At 37.3% G+C, this 19,856-nt stretch overlaps 2 protein-coding genes across 3 annotated transcripts; one reads left to right on the forward strand and one right to left on the reverse strand.

Moving 5' to 3' along the window:
• Positions 1-7,048: 7,048 nt before the first annotated feature.
• On the reverse strand, positions 7,049-9,108 carry LOC120007471. 2 transcript variants are annotated; one of them, XM_038857718.1, is made up of 4 exons: positions 8,796-9,101; positions 8,328-8,684; positions 7,964-8,249; positions 7,049-7,895 (listed from the first exon to the last, which is right to left on the reverse strand). In XM_038857718.1, exons 2-4 carry the CDS (start codon positions 8,575-8,577, stop codon positions 7,799-7,801), a joined length of 633 nt encoding a protein of 210 aa, XP_038713646.1. In that variant the 5' UTR covers positions 8,578-8,684; positions 8,796-9,101; the 3' UTR covers positions 7,049-7,798. The 2 variants fall into 2 exon arrangements, with proteins under 2 accessions (XP_038713646.1, XP_038713645.1); XM_038857717.1 differs by having other exon boundaries at positions 7,049-8,249; positions 8,796-9,108.
• Positions 9,109-14,404: 5,296 nt separating this feature from the next.
• On the forward strand, positions 14,405-15,836 carry LOC120007473 (homeobox-leucine zipper protein ATHB-13-like). The gene is made up of 3 exons (XM_038857720.1): positions 14,405-14,591; positions 14,696-15,084; positions 15,183-15,836. The coding sequence occupies exons 1-3, from the start codon at positions 14,450-14,452 to the stop codon at positions 15,561-15,563; spliced, it is 912 nt and encodes a 303-aa protein (XP_038713648.1). The 5' UTR covers positions 14,405-14,449; the 3' UTR covers positions 15,564-15,836.
• The last annotated feature ends 4,020 nt before the right edge of the window (positions 15,837-19,856 follow it).

Raw genomic sequence — 19,856 nt, forward strand, 5'->3', positions numbered from 1 at the left:
TCTTACCATTTAGACAATACCTTGGATTCTAAAATACGCATCCACATGAAAGGCACCTTTTATGTGGATGCATATTTTAGCATCCAAGGTATTGTCTACTTCGGGGTACGATGCATGTTTTCTTACCCCCTCACGGTTTTATCTAGAAAATATTCTTATTTTCTCTCCTATCTTAGAGTTAGAACCCATAGCATCTTTAGTTATGGAAAATCAGTGCACATCTTACCACTAGAAGAGAATACCTCATTTGTGTAGGAGGGGGAATGAATGTTCAAGTATGAGAATTAAAATTATGAATGAGTGTCGCAATCGGGGTCACGACGCAAACTGGCGATAAAAGGATGAAAAATGTTTAGAGTCACCACCAATTGATTTGAGTGCAATTGGACATTAAAAATGTGGTCTACGAACCAGAAAATGGGTAAAGGGGTTTATTGAGTGTGGGGAAGGTGTTAGGCACCCCACAACTCCCTAAAAGGTTACCTAGATTGATCTATGTGCTTTTTCCTGAAAATTTGTTTGTCCCAATTTGTTTTAATGAATTTTTCATATGCCCGAAAAATCATGTATTATCAAATGGGTGGAATGTTTTCCATTAATATTAGACGAAAGCTTTATTTTGAAGATCCCATTTTGATGGGTTTTATTGTAAATTGATGAAAAATCCCACTTGAAGTTGGTTTTGAAATTTTAAAAAGAATGCACGGGATCACTATGGTCATGCCCAGCTTGGCCGAAAAATATTGTTTTGATTTAGAAAGAATTTGGTGGAATTTGCAAACGGGCATTGGGTTTTATACCAAGAGGACTTCCACAATCACAAAATAAAAGTAATCTAATTCTTATTTGACGAATACAAATTATATTTTTAATTTGAAAAAATAACATAATTAAAGTTTAGGCAAGAATTGAATGTCATCAAGTCCGTCTCCTATTTTAACTTTAATTTAGTTATTTAATAAATTAAATTACCATTGTTTTACGAATACAAATGATACTTTAATTTGAAGAGATAACATAATTAAAGCCTAGACAGGAGCTGAATGTCATCAAGTATTCTTCCTAATGAACTTTAATTTAGATATCTAATAAATTAAATTATCATTGGGTTTACGAATATAAATGATATTTTAATTTGAAGAGACATCATAATTAAAGCCTAGGCAGTAGCGGAATGTCATCAAATCCTCCTCCTAATGAACTTTAATTTAGGTATCTAGTAAATTAATTTATCATTTGTTTTTTGTTTAAATAAAGATATCATAATTAAAGCCTAGGCAGTAGCTGAATGTCATCAAATCCTCCTCCTAATGAACTTTAATTTAGGTATCTAGTAAATTAATTTATCATTTGTTGTTCATGAAGATATCATGATTAAAGTCTGGGTAAAAGCTGATGTCATCAAGTCCTCCTCCTAATTGACTTTAATTTGGGTATCTATTGTTTTTCGTTATTTTGTTAAAATGAAAATTTAATGAAGATGTGGTTGTTGAATTGACAAATTAACAAAACTAAACATACAGCCTAACATATAATTATGCGTTCTAAATAATTTACCAACTACTTCTACTCATGCATATTTGATATTCTAAAGTTACCAACCCCTAAACATGCATACTAATCACATTAAACATGTATAAAACTAAACTACACTACTCTATACTACTTTTTCATTATTTTTACTACCCTATTACATATTTACATTTACAAACATATATACATATGCCGAATAAGAACAAGATAAAAATAAAAATAAAAATAAAAATAAAATACAAATACAAATATAACCCATGGAGCCCGTATGTTACTCAAATCCGGTCCAATCTCTAAATGCACACTCCGGCCCAAGTAAGGTCTAACGCGATCCACGTGCAAAAATCAACAAGAGAATGAGCAAAAATGTCAAAATGAATACTCAAATGTAATCAATATCGAAATTATATCAGAACCTCATTATAAAACGGCCACATATACATAACTCTGATGTCACCTATAAACATGGTCTCCAATTCAGATTCGGCTACCAAGCTACACACGCTCCTCACAAATTACTAATATATTCATAAAAGTATTGAATACCATTTTGAGTCACAGTTCATCATTGTCAATCAAGAAAAACCATTCTACAATCAGAAGCTACATTCAAACAAATACATACGACTAAAACCTTCAAAACAAACCCTTCAAACACATATAGAACCAATCAACCAGCAATAAGTATATCAACCCAAACCCTATTTCTTTTGAAACAAGCATATGACCACAAACTAACATCAAAATCGAACATAATATCAAACATCAGCACCGTGAGCAAACAAGATTCACACCAGAAAAATCAAAGCCAAGTATCAACGTCAGGATTTAACACAGTGAATGATCAGGAGTATCAAAGCCAAGTATCAACGTCAGGATTTAACACAGTGAATGATCAGGAGTATCAAAGCCAAATCTAGATTCAAATATGACAAATTAATATCAAAACCAAGGCATAAGCAATCGGTATCGGAACCAGGAAAGTCACCAGATATCAACGATTAGGCATCACAATAATAGGCGAAACCAAACATCAAAACTAGACATTACAGAGCAAGTAGACCAAGATATCCAAACCACAAAAATCAAATCCATACATGCTTTAGAGGAACAACACCCATGTAAATGGAACCCAAAACAGTAGAGTCATGTATAGACTATCGAAATCAATGAAATAAAACCAGGTTTGGGTTAGATTATGAACAAATCATTACTGTTAGAACAAACCCAGAAGTAAACAAGAGCGCACACCGTAATGTTCAGAGACCAAAAACTAGAACCGAAAATGACACCAAAGAAGATAGCAGAAAAGTGGAAAAAAGATCCGAGGAATACCTTTCTTCTTCTCTTCTGAGTCTAGCGACAGCTTTCCTCAGTCGTACTCCTCTTTCGATTCTCTTTGCGTTTCCTCTTTGTTTCTGACACTCTCTTGCCTTTGGCTCTCTTCCCCTCACTCTGGCCCAGGTGAAAAAGGCTCTCTCCTCTTGAAAAATTCCCTCGAAAGCTCCCCTTTTTCTTTTTTTTCCCAGCTTTTTTTGTGGTGTGCCGCTGATTTTCTTCTCCTTTTCACACCAAAACTCTCCACACCCTCTTTGTTTTTCTTCTTTCCTTTGTGCTGCCCCCACCAAAATGGTGTGGCTAATGTTTTTATATCTTCTTCAATTTTTTTCCCCTTTTTCCCCTTAAACCCTAGTTTTTTCTATCTTTACAAACCCTATGAAACTAACCCTTTTGTCTTTTCCATTCTTTTTGCAAAACCCTAAAAGGTGCCACCTTTTCCTTTTTAAGGTTTTATTTTTAAAATTTTTAATTCTCTTATTTTTAGATATTTTCTAGGGTTTAGTTGCATTGAGTTCATGGGTCAAGGTAATTGACTTTTTATAGGATTGTGGATCCAAAAACGGGCTGTTGAATTTTTGTGAGCTTGTGGGCCCAAGAACGGGCTTTTACATTTTCTTTTTTCTTTTTTTTTTCTATTCTTTCTATTTTTTCTATTTTTTGGGCCGGACGAAAATTGGTTACTACAATGAGGTTTGAGACTTTTATAAGAGGCATAGGAGAAATCAGAATAAGAGTAGAATTCTAACTCTAGTTACTAAAGGAAAGATAGAGGGAGACTACTAGTACAATTACGAGATACAATGAAAATAAAATTCCAAGCATTTATCTCGTACTTTTTCTAAGTAAAGAAAAACGAAGGAAAAAATGATGGGGGCAGTTGTGGATGGGAAAAATTCAATGTTAAGTCAGTGGGACACGTGGAGGGCAAGAATTGCAGGAAGAGATTTCATACGTGAGGATAGCTACAGAGAGCTTCCTCACCTCATGAATCCATGAAGATTCAAACCACGAGATGATCATCAGTATCGTTGAACTCAAAATTCAACAAAAGTTCAAATGATATTCGGGATAAGGAAATCCCAATAGAAGCACTCCACAGACAACTATAAAATGAGCTCAAACTCTACGAACGAGGAACGCACTAAAAATTTCTTTTCTAGAGCTCCTTGCTTTTTCTTTGAAAAAGATTTCTAACTTGGGAAAAGGCAACCGATTGGCGAGTGTCATGGAGCCAGTGGACCCGAGTAGGAGGAAAAGAAGAGTGGATGAGGAGGATGTAGAGAGACTCTAAGAACTTGAGAGTAGGAGCACGGGGAGATCCAGGAGAAGGAGGAGTCCCTCACCAAAGAGAAGGCGGGGGCATTCCCCCATGACCAGGAGGGAGCAACGCCACTCCACACCTCCAAGTCCAATAAGGAAGGATGGGAGGTCAAGGGACGGAAGGTCCTAGGTTCGTCGGTTTAGGTCTCGGAGTGTAGAGAAGGCTCGAAAGAGTACAGGGAAGACAATCACTGAGGCATTACGGAGTGCTCAGAAGAAAGTTGAGTAGACTTTGAAGAGGATGACTCCTATACCTTTCTTCATGTCCATCCAGCGTGAGGATTCACCAGCAAAATTCACACCCCGACATTTGAAGCTTATGATGGGAAATCTGATCATGTAGCTCATATTGTCATTTATACCCATAAGATCACACTATGGGCAGACAGGGATGCATTGATGTGCTAGATGTTCCCCTATAGCCTAGGGAGGACAGCGATGAAATGGTTTCACTAACTCCCGAAGAATTCAATTCGACCTGGAAGGAGTTGGCACAATAATTTGTGTCAAGATTCATTGCCAATAGTAGGGAACCAACGACCCTAGATACACTATTTGCTTTGTAGCTTAAGAGGGGAGAGTCTTTGAGGGCATATGCGTCTCGATATTCAAACATGTACGCTGATATCAAAGATTGTGATGAGAAGACAGTAGATGCCACCTTTTGGCTTGGGCTGCTAGAGATCATAAGCTATAGGAGGGTTTGATTATGGCGCTGCCATAGAGTATGTTTGCTCTACAGGACAAGATAAAGCAATATGTGAAGTTGGAGGAAGATAAACAATAGGGGGATCATCATAATGTGTCGCCGCGAGATGGAGCACAGAGGGGAGATAGGAAGCCAGAGAGAACCATCGGGAGAATGATAAGAGGACTACTTATGAAGTAGTTAGAACTGTCTTCAAGGAGCCGATCTATAGAATTCTTCCGTAGATTAAGGAGAAGTCGTATTTCGAATGACCGTTGAAGATGGTAGGAGATCCATCCACACGAGATCAATGGAAGTTTTGCACCTATCATAAGGATAAGGGTCATAGGACTGAGGATTGTAAAACTTTTAGGCGGCACTTGGAAGAATTTGTTCGTCAAGGACACTCCAAGAATTCATAGACAAGGAGAAGACGGCATAAGAAAAGAAGGAAGAAGATAGGGATGTTCGACAAAAGGAGAAGATGGAACCTTTGGCCCAGTTGATAAATTTCTTAACCACTTCGGCCTCGAAAATGAAGCTTTAGGGGAGTATAGAAAGACGCGACATCAGCATGAGGTGATAGGTTTGGACATGCAGCCTAGGGTGGAGCAGAGAATACCAATAGATGATACTCCAGTAGTAACCTTCTCCGAAGAAGATGCAGCAGGGGTATGATTTCCGCATAACGATGCGCTGGTGATTACTTTACGCATGGAGAATGTTGATGTGAAGAAAGTAATGGTGGATCAAGGGAGCTCAGCGGAGATAACGCACTACTCCCTATTTCAAAAGTGACTAAGTTGATCTCATCCCAGTCCCTACCCATTTGGTGGGATTGAATGCAATGCCCATACATGTTGTGTGTCCACCCTGACAAGGTGGAGGATTTACTTTATGAGATTCATGAAGGAGTATGTAGAGCACATGCGGCAGGAAGATCATTGGCTTTCCAAGCAATGGCACAGGCCTATTGGTGACCTTACATGCAGAAAGATGTCGTGAAGTAGGTGAGGTGTTGCGAGAAGTGTCAGAAGTTTGCTCTCATCCCCAACTAGTTGGCTAGGGATCTCTGCCATTGACTAGCCCATGGACCTTCGTCCAGTGGGGGATGGACCTGGTAAGACCTTTTCCATGTGTCACGGGAAATAAAAGATGGTCGATTACTGCTATAGACTATTTTACTAACTGGATTGAGGCTAAGTCATTAGTGCGGCCTTCAAGAAATTCCACTCCGACTATGGAGTGAAGAATTTTTACTCCACCCCTGCGTATCCTCAGGTGAATGGTCAAGCAAAGGCTTCCAATAGACCCATGTTGGATGGAATTAAGAAAAGGCTTGAGTAGGCCAAAGGAAGGTGGGTGGAAGAACTTCTAGTCATGTTGTGGGCATACCACACCATACCCTGAAGGTCTACATGAGAGTCACCATTTGCGTTGGCCTATGGAGTCGAAGCTGTTATCCCATTGGAGGTAGGATTGCCCACAATACGAATTGAGAGTTTTGAGGAAGGCAGCAACACTTGACTATGGAGAGAACTTTGGATCTCGTATAGGAGAAGAGAGACCAGACAATGATACATCTCACGGCTTATCAGCAAGTGCTGGTAAGAGCGTATACTAAAAATGTCAAAGCAAGGAGTCTTGACGTCGGAGACTTGGTACTTCGGAGAATCTTACCATTAACCAAGGAGTGAACTGAAGGAAAACTAGGGGCAAACTGGGAAGGGCCCTACAAGATCAGTGCGAAGGTTGGGCAAGGGGCCTACAAGCTGGAGAAGCTATATGGCAAGAGAGTCCATGGATCCTAAAATACTTCGAATTTAAAGAAATTTTATGTATGAGAGATCTCAAAGCCATAGAGGCCATGTCTAGTAATAAAGGGGTGATATTCCTCTACTTTGAAATTCAATAAAGAGATCTTTTTCCTCCTTTGTTTTAATCTAAATAAAGATTATTAGATTGGCCAAAGAGGCACTTTACAAAGAAACTAGCACAATCATATGAAAGAAATTAGCCAAAGAGGCGCACTACGAATACAAAAGAAATAGCCAAAGAGAGCATACTCTACTAATTAAAGATATTAGTAAAGATAAAAATAAAAATCTAAATAAGATATATTATACTAATTGAAGAAATTAGTCAATAAAACCTAAGAGCCCGAGCGGCAAAACATTATTCCATGGGAAATCTCAAAAGAATAACTAAAGAAATTATGACACTTCAAAAGAAATAAACTACTACTGATATCTTCAGCATGATCCTAAGGAATAGATTGATATGATGGACCTGAACCGACATAGTGTCGGTTGCCTTCATCTCTAATTGAAGGATGAGGAACATTCTCAACATGACTACCTCCGAAATGCTCCCGCAAATTTGGACGGGTAAGGTTAAGCAAAGGCCAAGGGATAGCGCTATTGACCTAGCCTCGGAAGACTTATCAACACCAAAAGCCAATAAGGCATTGCCTCAACCAAGTCTAAAAGAATAATTAGACTCTATGTCAAGCATCTCGGAATAGAAATCACGACACTCTTCTTCACGTGCCTTGACTACTCGGATCTTTGCTTCTTCAGCTTGGTAAAGTTCTTCCTGAGCCTTAGAAGGCTCACTCTGAGCCTTGGATAACTCCTTATCGTTTTTAGCCAGATCATCCTTGTTCTTCCTCAAAAAAGCAATGAGAGAATCTGATTCATAAAGTTTACGCTTCAGGGACTTATTCTAATCTTGAAGAAGTTCCAAGTAGTAGGCACACCTCTTAGCACCCTGCAAAACAAAAAAAAAGATCAAGATAAGCAAGAAAAAAGTGATAAAGAATGAAGAAGCAGAAGAAGAAGACGTATCCCATAAATCATATCAAGCGAGGATCCAAGTCCATCTTCAATGGGAGTTTCTTGGAGCTTCCTTAGCTTGTTAGTGGTAAGAGATGAGTGTAGTTGAGAAGCAGTTAGCCTTGAATCCTTCGGGATGAAAGGAATGATAGATGTCACACTTGAGGAAGGTGAAGTCCCTGAGCATAAAGTATTTTTAACAGCAAAATCATTACTGGAAGTGAAAGCAAAAGGATGCGGCGAAAACCTGTTGGTGAACGAAGACAATATGGTGGGATGAATGAATGAGCTGCTCGGAGCTTGGAAAACACCAGGTGCATGACTAGACGCTAATACCAATGATTTATCCAAGCGTAGAAATGAACCAAAGATAGCACGCCTTGGATTGGGGTCGCGTCCACTTCGTAGCTCAAGTACTGAATTCTTGCATATGGGTGCTACACCAGTAGGAGTATGGAGTAAACCACCCCTATTAGGTTCACATATGGAATCTCCAACTAAAGTCACTCCCTCGAGGGGATGCACCACGGTTGCTGAAGTAGTGTAAAAATATAAATCATACAAGACAAGAGTAAGAGAACAGAGCAAGAGGAGTAGAAAGTGGAACAAACCTCTATCAAAAGGCAGATCCTCACGAGATGAAGAATAAGAAGCTTCCTCTCCATCGGAGTTTTCCACTTCTTCAGAGCCAAAAGATTCATTAAAAAGTTCTCCGGAGGTATGAGACACGGGGAAAGCCACGATAGTTTTCCCTAGTAATGAATAGTAAAAATCTTCAAAGAACCTCCTCGCCTCTATAAGATTCGTGCCAAGAGGAAGCACCTTGAAATTACGATAAGAAGGAGTACGTCCAAGTAACATTCAAGCGGACCTCCAAAACACTCCACCAAGAGAAGTCTTAGCAAGAGAATTACCAAGAACGAACTTGACGGCCTCACTCATTTGCCCGTCGAGAAAGCAAATCTTATCTGGGGCAAAAAAAAGAAAAGGGAAACATATGTTAAGAAAAATAAGAAGCAACAACAAATTTAAAGAAGAAAAAAAAGTAAAAGAAGAAGAGGCAAATAAACTAAGCGCACTTGGACGCTTTCACGCATGACCAGCCCTTGATCCAAAGGAGAGAAACCCCCAGTCTCCAGAAACAAGCATGTACTCGACATCTTTATAGCCACCAAGGATACAATGGATTAAGGTGTTATTGTTTTTGCCACTCAAGAAATATTTGTTGCTACCGCTGGTAGCACAGATGGACTAAACAGCCCCCAAAATTTGGTATGAATTTAAACCAAGTGGGATGGGTGAAGTTGAGTTATGGAAAAGAAGTCCAGAAGAAAAGGATCCAATGGGAAACGAATCCCACACTCCACGACTATCATAATAGGAACCTTCACATACTGTGGAAGATGCCTCTTTCATCATTGAGCGGTTCACGAATCTCAACATGGTATGGGATTCCATACACATCTTCGAAGACTTGCGCTTTTATGCGTTGGAGAGAAGGTTCTTGGATTTTCCCATGGAAACTACCAAAAGGTGTGAATCTGCGAACTAACAATAGGAAGATCAAAACGAAGATTTAAAAAAAATTTGCAGAACATAGGAAGATGGCAACCACGGACGTGTTATTTTATTAATAAATAAAAATAACAAATAAATAGAAATAATATTGATAAAAAGAGAAATAAAATAAACAAAGGGAGAAGAGAATACCTCTTTTGTGCAGGAGGGGGAATGAATGTTCAAGTATTAGAATTAAAATTATGAATGAGGTTTGAGACTTTTATAAGAGGCATAGGAAAAACTAGAATAAGAGTAGAATTCTAACTCTAGTTACTAAAGGAAAGATAGAGGGAGACTACTAGTACAACTAGAAGATACAATAAAAATAATATTCCTAGCATTTATCCCGTCTTTTTTTTCTAAGAAAAGAAAAACGAAGGAAAAAATGTTGGGGGCAATTGTGGATAGGAAAAATCCAATGCTGAGTCAGCGGGACACATGGAGGGCATGAATTGCGAGAAGAGATTTTATACATGAGGATAGCTATAGAGAAGTTTCCTCACCTCAATCTATGAAGATTCAAACTCAAAATTCAAACCACGAGATGATCATCAGTATCGTTGAACTCAAAATTCAACAAAAGTTCAAATGATATTCGAGATAAGGAAATCTCAACAGAAGCACTCCACAAACAACTATAAAAGGAGCTCAAACCCTATGGACGAGGTACGTACTAAAAAATTATCTTCTGGAACTTCTTGCTTTCTCTTTGAACAAGAATTCTAACTTGGGCGTCCGAGTGCCCCCGGTTCTTATCTTGCAAGTGCAGAGGTTCACCATCCACGTCATTCCTTGGAATTGAGAGTCGAAGTGTCAATTGTGTAGAAAAACGCATCGGCAGGTAATAAGGTTTAGTTACGTTAGTAGTTTAATTTTATAATATAATGTTTAAGGCCTTAAGATTTTATCAACATTTAATTTGATTTAGGTTTTAAGGTTAGAGTTTAGAGATTTAATTAGGGTCTTAAGATTTTATCAACATAAATTCATGGTTTAGGATTTTAGGTGTTTAATTAGGGTTTAGGGTCTTAAAAATTTGTCAACATCTATTTAATTTAATTAGGAGTAGAGGTTCTATTATAGCCTTTTATGTATAAATACGTTCTACAACTATTGCATAACTTAAGAGTGATTATTTATATTGATTGAACAGAGCATTCAAATCTCTATTTTAATAAATATTAGAATGGATTCAAGTCAATTTAACTTACGGTTTAGGGATCTTAAGTATTTATCAACGTCTGTTCAATTGAATTAGGTGTAGAGGTTCATATTTAATTTAGGATTTAGGGTCTTAAGTTTTTATCAACATTTATTTAATTGAATTCGAGAGTAGAGCATATTATGTTTACAATTTTAGGGTTTAGACTTACGAATAAAGTTTAGGGTCTAGACATATTTCTTTTCAATCAATTAAACTTTGTTAGTTTGATGTTCAATATAATATTAAGGTATATGATATTATTGGTTATCTTCTGCACTAGGGATCAGGAGTATTGTGGCTGTAGATGATGAAATTACAGGTGTGTCAAGGCTTATTGTTAGCCTAAAGAATTTGATAGGAGTTTGCACCGAGCTTGACCTCTGGACCAAATGGATTGTGTCTAGTTAGAGAATACAAAAGGCTATCAGCTCAAGGTTAGCCTTTCGAAAAAAGGACTTAAAATACGTGTAGTGTCAATCTTAAAAAATGCAAAAAGTCGAAGACTATCACTAGAATGAAAGAGTTTTTATTGAATGGAAATAAAAACAACACATTGTTGGAATGCATCAGCAATTTCATTGAAAATGAATACATCCTAAGATGTAAGCATGCTTACAGGCTAAAATAGAGACATAGTCGCAGGGATTTTGGAAAGGAAAAGACAAATCTAAAACTAGTTGGCCATAGCCATGCTAAGTAAAAAGATAAGTGGCTAGAGCCATGTTTAAGAAAGCAATAAGGGATTGAAGACACTGGTTCTGTGTTTGATGCGGGGAGTCTGTAAATTTCTCTTCTTTCTTCTTTTATGTTGCCAAGTGATGTCTCTTCTCCTGCTTATATGGTACTCACTTCATGAACTCTGTCATGGGGATCGTGGTAAAACTGCCTTGTGATTGCTTGCTTGAATAGCTGAGTTAATGATCTTCAACTGCAACTATCTCCTAAATACAGGGATCATGGTAACCTCTCTCTGGTTGTGTGTCTTCTTCAAAGAGGATGTGGATGCTCTTGGAAGTCGCGGTAGTCTCCACTTGGCGGACCTTCAGGACTTCATGCTTGAATATGTGAGAACATGGCTAACAACAACCATTCTATTGATGCTTCTACATGAAAGATTGTGTAAAAATATGTTCCTTGATGTGCAGGACGAACGTGACTTAGGCTTCATGGTGTCGTGTTTCAGTTGGAAACACGTTTGAGAGAAGTCAGAAATATTCAGCTAATAGAACATGATGTCTTCTGGACTCTCTTTGAGATATTCCTGCAGAAATTTCTGTTATTCCTCTACAAACCACTTTTGAAAAGAATAATCCGCTACAACCATAATTCCCTGATTTGTAGCCTTTTGGACATTGAATCTCAGACAGTCCTGATTGTTGGGAACTAACTCCATATTTTAGGTCAGCAACCAATCGAAAACCTACAAAATGAGCAACTACTAATATAAAACGATCATATCTCCGTCACGTGTCATTAGGAGACTGGTTGTTCTTTGTTCCCTTAGGGCTCATCTTGACATGTATCAGCTAACATGTCGAGGTCAATTTCGGTATATAGTGTGGGGAGGGTTGGGAGACAGACCATCCCAGCCCCTTCAAAGCCTCAGATCATAGAAAATCTGCTTGGGTCGGGGCGAGTCGAAGTGGGTTGTGTATAAATTGTCATTCCTACTACAAACCCAAAAAATATGACCTCCATTTTGCTTCAAAATCTATATGGTATGTGAAATAACTATTGAAAATCATTATACATGTACGGCCCATTTAACATCCTACACTTCATATTTATTGGAGGTGAAATTGAATCATATTTTGAGGTTTCGAACATTATTCATAAAAAAAAATAGTTTATAGTGAAAATTTTCAGTTTAGATATTTTTCTGTATGTTTAATAGAACATTAATTGAACTTTCATTTTTTATTTTCATTGTAAGGTAATCTCAGTTTCCGTTTGTGTTTTCTTTACAAGCGTCCCGCCAAATGAACGGTTGTGATTGATGGGCCATCTCTCCTGATAAAAGGAAAACATGACCACGAGGAAAGCACTGTCCAGTAGTTGACAAATCACTATCAGTATGCATATATTAAATATAAAATTTAAATAATAAAAGAATAAGAAAGAAAGAGGAAGTGACGTCAAGCAGGGAAAGGCACATGGGAACAGAGCAAGCTGAAGGCACCAGAAGCGTGAGGGGCATGTGGAGCAGAAGATTCAGCAGCCAGTCTTTATTCTTTATATTATTTTTCTTTTATCAACTGTATTTAAAAAATTAATAAAAATAAATTTGAGTATATATATATATGTGTGTGTGTGTGTATATATATGGGGAACATGCCAATGGAGCTTCCAAATACTAAAGTCATGTGATGCTCTATGAGAAGTAGCTTTGTCTTTGCTGAGATTAATGGTGGGTGGTGTACTCTTTTTTACATAAAATGATTTTCCAACCACAAGCTACTACTCCTCCTCTTCCTCTACATGAAACATTAATAATTGAAGTTGCGATCAGAATACTCACAATTTATAATGTCTCCACATATCTGGGTCACAAAGATAGACTACAATGATGAAATAGTGTCTTTGGGTATTTGGGGTGTCAAAATCTTATCATTCAATCAACTGAAAGACTAAACGGAATTTGTTATGGCCAAGTTTACCATATATTGGGACCATATGTTGGATATTTAATTCTACACTGGTGAGTCCAAATGTTTATGTTTCTTTCCATGCTACGACATATATATAGGGCAATTTTCGGGTGAGGATCATTTAAAGTGAAGGATCCATCTGACACTATTCATTTGGTCTAAATACGGTCCCCACACATAATGGGGTTTACTATCAATAATTTCTTTTCTTAGAAGAAAATATCCCTAATAACTCTGTAGTTAAGCTCGTTTCTGTGATAGTACTATTGAGATAGGTGACCTGCTAGAAAGATAAATCCGTGCAGGCCCAATATATCCAACGGAACCAAACAACCCAAATGAGATCTAGATGTGCCAATATATATTTTGACATAGTTGAGTTGAATCGTCCAACCCTATTCAAATACTTTGATAAGTCTCGTGATGTGAAAGAGTCAAATTTTGATCGTTCATTTCGAAGGATTCATCTCCAGCCAATTCATCCACTCTTTTTAAGTAGTTACATTTTACATGGTACTTGATGAAAAAAGTTACTTGATACATGGTAAAAGAGGACACAGAGTAGGCCATTTGGGTTGGTGTGGCAGTAAGTACTGGGGGGGGCTGCATTTTTAGGGTTAATAACAACAGAGATGGTTTTGGCCGGACTTTTTCAGAGCCTTCTCTTTCAACTGTACACACACTGAAATGAAACCGATGAAAGGATAATGGATGTGAAAGAGCTCCGTCCTAACGCACGATACTTGTTGGTGGGTTTGGTAGCAAACCCTGCCCCTCTCCATTGGACCCATCCCTTAGATTCCTCTCTCTCTCTCTCTCTCTCTCTCCACTTTTAAAAAGATACATAGCCAACTCATTTCTCTTCTCTGTCAAGCAATCTATCCTTTCTCTTCACTTGAAACAAGATAAAACTATCACAACCAGTCGAAAGATTCTCTCTTTGCTGCAATAAAACTCTAATGCCTCTATTTTCTCTCCTTTCTTAAACTAAGGAATCAAGCTATTTATTTGTAGCAAAATAAGTATAAAAACGTGCTTCCTTTAGCAGCGAAATCACAGTAAATAATTAGAAGAAAAAGTTTCAGTCCTTTTGATCATATAAAGTGACTCCAAACTAAATAATCGTCCTCCCTCTCTCTCTCTCTCTCTCTCTCTCTCTCTCTCTCTCTCTCTTCCCCATCTCTTCTGTTTTTTCTCTGGAAATATTTATGTGAAAAAGAAAATCAAGTCCTCCCAGCAGCTGGAAATATTATCTCTGCCATGAGCGAGGGATTAACACCACCACATATTTAGTGGATCAAGCCTAGCTAGCTTGTTGTTGATGACTTGCAATGGGATGGCCTTCTTCCAAGCAACAAATTTCATGCTCGAAACCCCTTCTCATGAGGATGACCATCATCAACCTCACAATACTTCTCTTATTAGTCCAATTCCCTCTCCTTGTCCACCCCAAGATTTTCATGGTATATATACATAAACACACTCTGTTTTGCTCTGTTTTGATTAATTTTTATCTTACAATAATTAATTTTAATTATTTTTTTTTTGTTGTTGTTATTGTGTTTAGGGGTTGCATCATTTATAGGGAAGAGAACATCATCAATGTCATTTTCAGGGGTGGATTTGTGTGAAGAGGCAAATGGTGGTGGGGAAGATGATTTGTCTGATGATGGATCACAACTGGGGGAGAAGAAGAGGAGGCTTAACATGGAACAAGTTAAGACACTCGAGAAGAACTTTGAGTTGGGTAACAAGCTTGAGCCTGAAAGAAAAATGCAGCTTGCAAGGGCACTTGGACTCCAGCCCAGACAGATTGCTATTTGGTTCCAAAACAGAAGAGCTAGGTGGAAGACTAAGCAGCTTGAGAAAGACTATGATCTCCTTAAGAGGCAATTTGAAGCTCTCAAAGCTGATAATGATTTACTCCAATCCCAAAACCACAAACTCCATGCTGAGGTAAGGAAAATTATCTTTTGTTTTCTTTTATACTTATATATATATACATATATATATATATATATATATAGATATTTGAATTTGATTAATGGGTGCAGATATTGGCACTAAAAGGTAGGGAGCCAACAGAGTCTATCAACTTGAACAAAGAAACAGAGGGTTCTTGCAGCAACAGAAGTGAGAACAGTTCAGATATCAAGTTGGATATATCAACAACACCGGCAGCTATTGACAGCCCATCAATATCTAATCATCCAATTATTACAAGCAGATCTCTCTTTCCATCATCATTAATGAGGCCTACAGGTGGAGGTGGTGGTGGTGCACAGCTCTTCCCAAACCCTTCAAGGCCAGAAATCCAATGCCAAAAGGTTGATCAAATTGTCAAAGAAGAAACAAACCTTACAAACATGTTCTGCACCATCGATGACCAATCTGGGTTTTGGCCATGGCTTGAGCAACAACAACATTTCAACTGAAGTTTCAACTCTAGTACTCTACATAAATATCCATTTTGCAGTTTGGAAAAATTTTACCATATTTTTATGCTTTTTTTGATGAGTCCATGTTCTCTTTTTGGTATATAAATTAAGTAAAAAATTGAGTTTTTTTATTTGTGAGGGCTCAGGATCTCTAGATATGATGACAAATAAAGATGCTTGAGGAATCAACTACTTCTCTTACTGGTTAGGAGAGTCTATTATCTCTTTCGAGGTCGCCGATTCCATTTCTATCAAGTCTGTACATATATTACCTTGTGTTTACCCGACATCCGTAGTATACTGATTGTTATGAAAGCCCACAACACACCAGAATAGTTAAAGTGACTGAGGTTCCATATATATCATAAAAAAATGTTTTGAGTTTTCTTAATTATTTGCTGCTGATTTTATTGTTGGGCATGATAACAGGTGCCCTAAGATCACTTGTTAAAGATTAACGACAACATATCACAGTATATCATGTGTGATGGATACTCTCTCATGTAATTTTTAAACTTAAAATACATACATTTTTCAAATTCCAATGCATTTTTTCATACTTATCTAATGTTATAAGAACACTCATTATCGTTTTTTTATAGTTTAATATATAGAGAAAGTTTATTCAGTGTCATGATTGTTGTTTTGAGGTCGCTACTAACATCCAAAAATCAATTATATTTTCTTGTACTTACATCCAAAGATCCTCCTTATGTAATCTGTACATGTTTTAATATAATGGTTCATATTCTCAATATATATATTTATATTTATACAGTAAAATTTAAAGAGAGGAGAGTCTCAAACACACATTCCAAGAGAGCGGAAAAGGACAAACAGATGGAAGAGTAGAACAAACCAAGGAAAGTTGGAAATGGTCATTCTCGTGAAGGGCAATCTTGGGCTGACAAATAAGGGAAAAGGGTTCATTTACAAAGGGCCATGCCATGAATGTGCATGTATCATGTATGTATGTGTCAACCTTGTGAATTTTGGAAGAGTACCTTCTTTTCTTCTTCGGATTGAAGGAAGAAATTCATGTAACTGACTGTCCACCCACTCCCTAACATCCATAAATGTTCCTTTAGTCTTCTTTTTTACTTTCATGCACTACAAATCTCCTTCTTTCTTTTCTTGTCGTCTTCTTGAAAGGTTGAATTAGACAATTAGCTTTTGAAAATTTTGCTTCACTAGTAATTACTTCTCTTTCCATCTATATCATCATGAATGCATAGCCTTAATAGTTAACCAGATATTTGCCCCAGCGCGCTTCGCACAGTATTTGTTAAATTGCGAGTTTAATTTGGTAAACCATAATTTTTATGTCTTCTCAGCGGTGCTATTTTGTTGCGGAAGTACCGTATTTTTAAATACAAAAGTTTCTTAATATTATTGAACAAATCTCATTTAAGTTGATTAATAATAGGAAAAATTAAGGATAAGTCCCTTATTGGAAAGTTTTGTTCCAATAAGGACACTCTTAAAAATCTTATTCCATAAAATTCATATAGTTTGAACTAATATTCCAAGAAAGAAAAAAAGTCAAAATATATGGTTTTATTGTCTAAAATATCCTTATCATCATCCTCAAACATGGCACATACCTCCTGCACATGAATCATCTTGAACCTCCACCGGAAGCTTCGTCTCCGCCTCTCATGGCTTAGTCGAGAGTTCTACGACATTTTTAGTGATTTTTCATTCGAATTTTGTTGTGTTCGAACTAGATCTATTCATACTCGCCACGAGACTTGTAGATCTTGTTGTTTTCCTTTGATATGTCATCACATCATTATTTTCGACAGTTTCTATGGTGATTTTCGTGGTTTTTTGGTTCTGATATGATATTTGCAGACTGCAGGTGATATGTTATCTGTTTCGATTAATTTGATATCTGTCATAATGTTATCTGTCTTGCTAAATGTTATCTGTTTTGTTAAAATGTTATTTGTCCTTAATGAAATGTTATCTATTTGAAGTTCCAAAACGACCAAAACCCGATAATATATCAGAACAGATCCAAAACAGATATAATATCTGTAGATTCAGATCCGATTTCAAATGGAAAAAAAAGTTTGAAAAAGCAATAAAATCTCAAAGGTGATGCGCCTTGGTCTGTGGAGTTGATTGGAGGTGTTAATGGTCGTTGGTGTTGGCCGTATTGACCGAATCTAGCTCTTTTTCAAACGGTGGTCGTGATTTCACAAAGCTTTTTCGGCGACTTAAGTGATTTTCTATTGCTGATAATGACCGAGCTTTGATTGGGCTGACCTAGAACATTATTTTGATTGTTCGTTCGTTGAAAATGATGGTCGGACTGTCAATTTCCGATATGGTGATGCAAGGAAGAAAAGGAGGAGGAAGAAGAAGAAATGAGGAAGAAAAAGAATGAGGGAGGGTATTTTGATAAATTGTTAGGCTTTATCATTTTTTCTAAAGTTTTTTTTAGATTGTCTTTGTTGAAATACAACTTTAAGGGGTAATAGCACTTTTCGGTACTGAATAATCTGACCCAGTTCAACTCGGGAATCCATTTTTCAAACGTTCCAAGTTGGGTATCCAAATTTCAACTTTGTTTCATTTTACTCATTCGGGCAGATTTCTATCATTTCGGGCAGCAAAATTACTGATGTGGCATAAACAATTATTTTATTTATATTTCAACTGATATGGCCATGGGTGACTTGGATATTTCATAAAAAAAATAAGCACATGAAAATAAAAAAAAATAAAATCAAAATCTCTCCATCTTCTTCCTTACCAACGTGGGATTCCCAAATACGCTACAATGGAGGTCCCCAAATCTCTCCGTCTTCTTTTTGGACGGCATCTTGTCTTTGTGGCCATGTAGGTTCGACTCCTCTTCGATCTCCCGAGTTTGCTTACTTTCTGCAAGTCTTTTTCACCCTGATTTCAAAGAAGGATGAATCAGAGTTAGATTGGAAGAGGTGAACGAAGAGGGGGTCCTCTTCAATTTTCAAGAACTACAAGTTTTGTTCTGGGTTTCACGCCATGGGACACGCTGGTGCGGAAGGCAGTCTCAGCGTCCTCGATTTCAATTGCAATGGCATGAACGACGAGACCATGAGTGGCCGAGAAGGCACAGCAGGGAGGTAGTCTCTGAAACGATCAGGTTGTCCATGCAAGACTTCAACAACTTATTTGTAAAGAGATCGAACGAATTAAGAAATGAATAACAGGGTCCCATTTATCTCCATCGTCGACAATAAGGTCAGGGCCACCACCAGGCGATGGCGGCGACAGCGTGGTCTTGAGTAGAAAATTTTGCAGGAACTTTAGCGGACCTTCACACCAAGTGAGAGTAGAATCGAGGAATGTCGACCCCAACAAACTTGCAAGCCTGCAGCACCATCATACCTTTAGGGATTTTAACAGGGTATCCGTCAATGAACACTTCAATGGCATCATTCGGATCTCTCTCGAGGATATACTTTTGTCAAGGAGAAAAAAAGTATTTTGGTCTGTGAGCTTGAACTGCTAATTGTGATGGACAGTGTTTAAGGAGGAAGAAGAGGAATTTAGGTTTTGATTTTTTATTGGACGGTGGGTGTAAAGAAGCAGAAGGAATTGGGTTTTTTTTGTTTTTATTTTTTGGGTTATTTAAAAAAAACAGAAATATCAAACTGATCGTCTGCCACGTTAGAGGCTAAGTCAGTTAAAAATTTAAAAATATTAATTTTTAAGCCACATCAATGATTTTATTGCCCAAATAGTGAGCAGCCTGACCGAATGACTAGATTGAAACAATTTTAATTTTTGGATACCTAACTTGGAACGTTTGAAAAATGAATTCCCGAGTTGAACTGAATCAGATTATTCAATACCCAAAAGTGCTATTACCCCCAATTTTTATGTTTTGTCGTTATGGACAAAAACCCAAAAAAATATTGAACAAATCTCATATTTTATGTCTTCTCATTTAAAACCCACCAACAAAAGACAAAGTATAAAAACGAAAAGTGCATCAAATTGAATCATCACTGACGAACAGTAGTGAAGATAGGAAGCGGCGCCTTTCGTCATTCGTCATTCGAGCCATCGTGAAGATATGAAGCAGAACAAATGGCGTACGAAAGGAGCCCGAGTTGAATTTTGGGTTACTCTTCGATAACTCATAGTAACAGTCAAGTTTGAAATTAATTTTATTTTTTTTATTAAAAAAATTCCATTTAATTAAAAGTAGATTACATGTGGCGCCATTCTAAGGTATATAGAAGATTACTGGCCCTCTAAAAGCATTTCCTTATTCCGTTTTCATACAATCTATAT

Source organism: Tripterygium wilfordii, chromosome 10 (genome assembly GCF_013401445.1).
Source record: "Tripterygium wilfordii isolate XIE 37 chromosome 10, ASM1340144v1, whole genome shotgun sequence".
Lineage (NCBI taxonomy): Eukaryota > Viridiplantae > Streptophyta > Magnoliopsida > Celastrales > Celastraceae > Tripterygium > Tripterygium wilfordii.

Coding starts and splice junctions, on each gene's coding strand:
- LOC120007471 (XM_038857717.1), bottom strand. CDS start 8,577: ATGTTACTTGGACGTACTCCTTCTTATCGTAATTTCAAGGTGCTTCCT. Junction 8,250..8,327: donor GGATCTGCCTTTTGATAGAG/GTTTGTTCCACT, acceptor ACACTACTTCAG/CAACCGTGGTGCATCCCCTC.
- LOC120007473 (XM_038857720.1), top strand. CDS start 14,450: ATGACTTGCAATGGGATGGCCTTCTTCCAAGCAACAAATTTCATGCTC. Junction 14,592..14,695: donor TCCACCCCAAGATTTTCATG/GTATATATACAT, acceptor TATTGTGTTTAG/GGGTTGCATCATTTATAGGG. Junction 15,085..15,182: donor ACCACAAACTCCATGCTGAG/GTAAGGAAAATT, acceptor TAATGGGTGCAG/ATATTGGCACTAAAAGGTAG.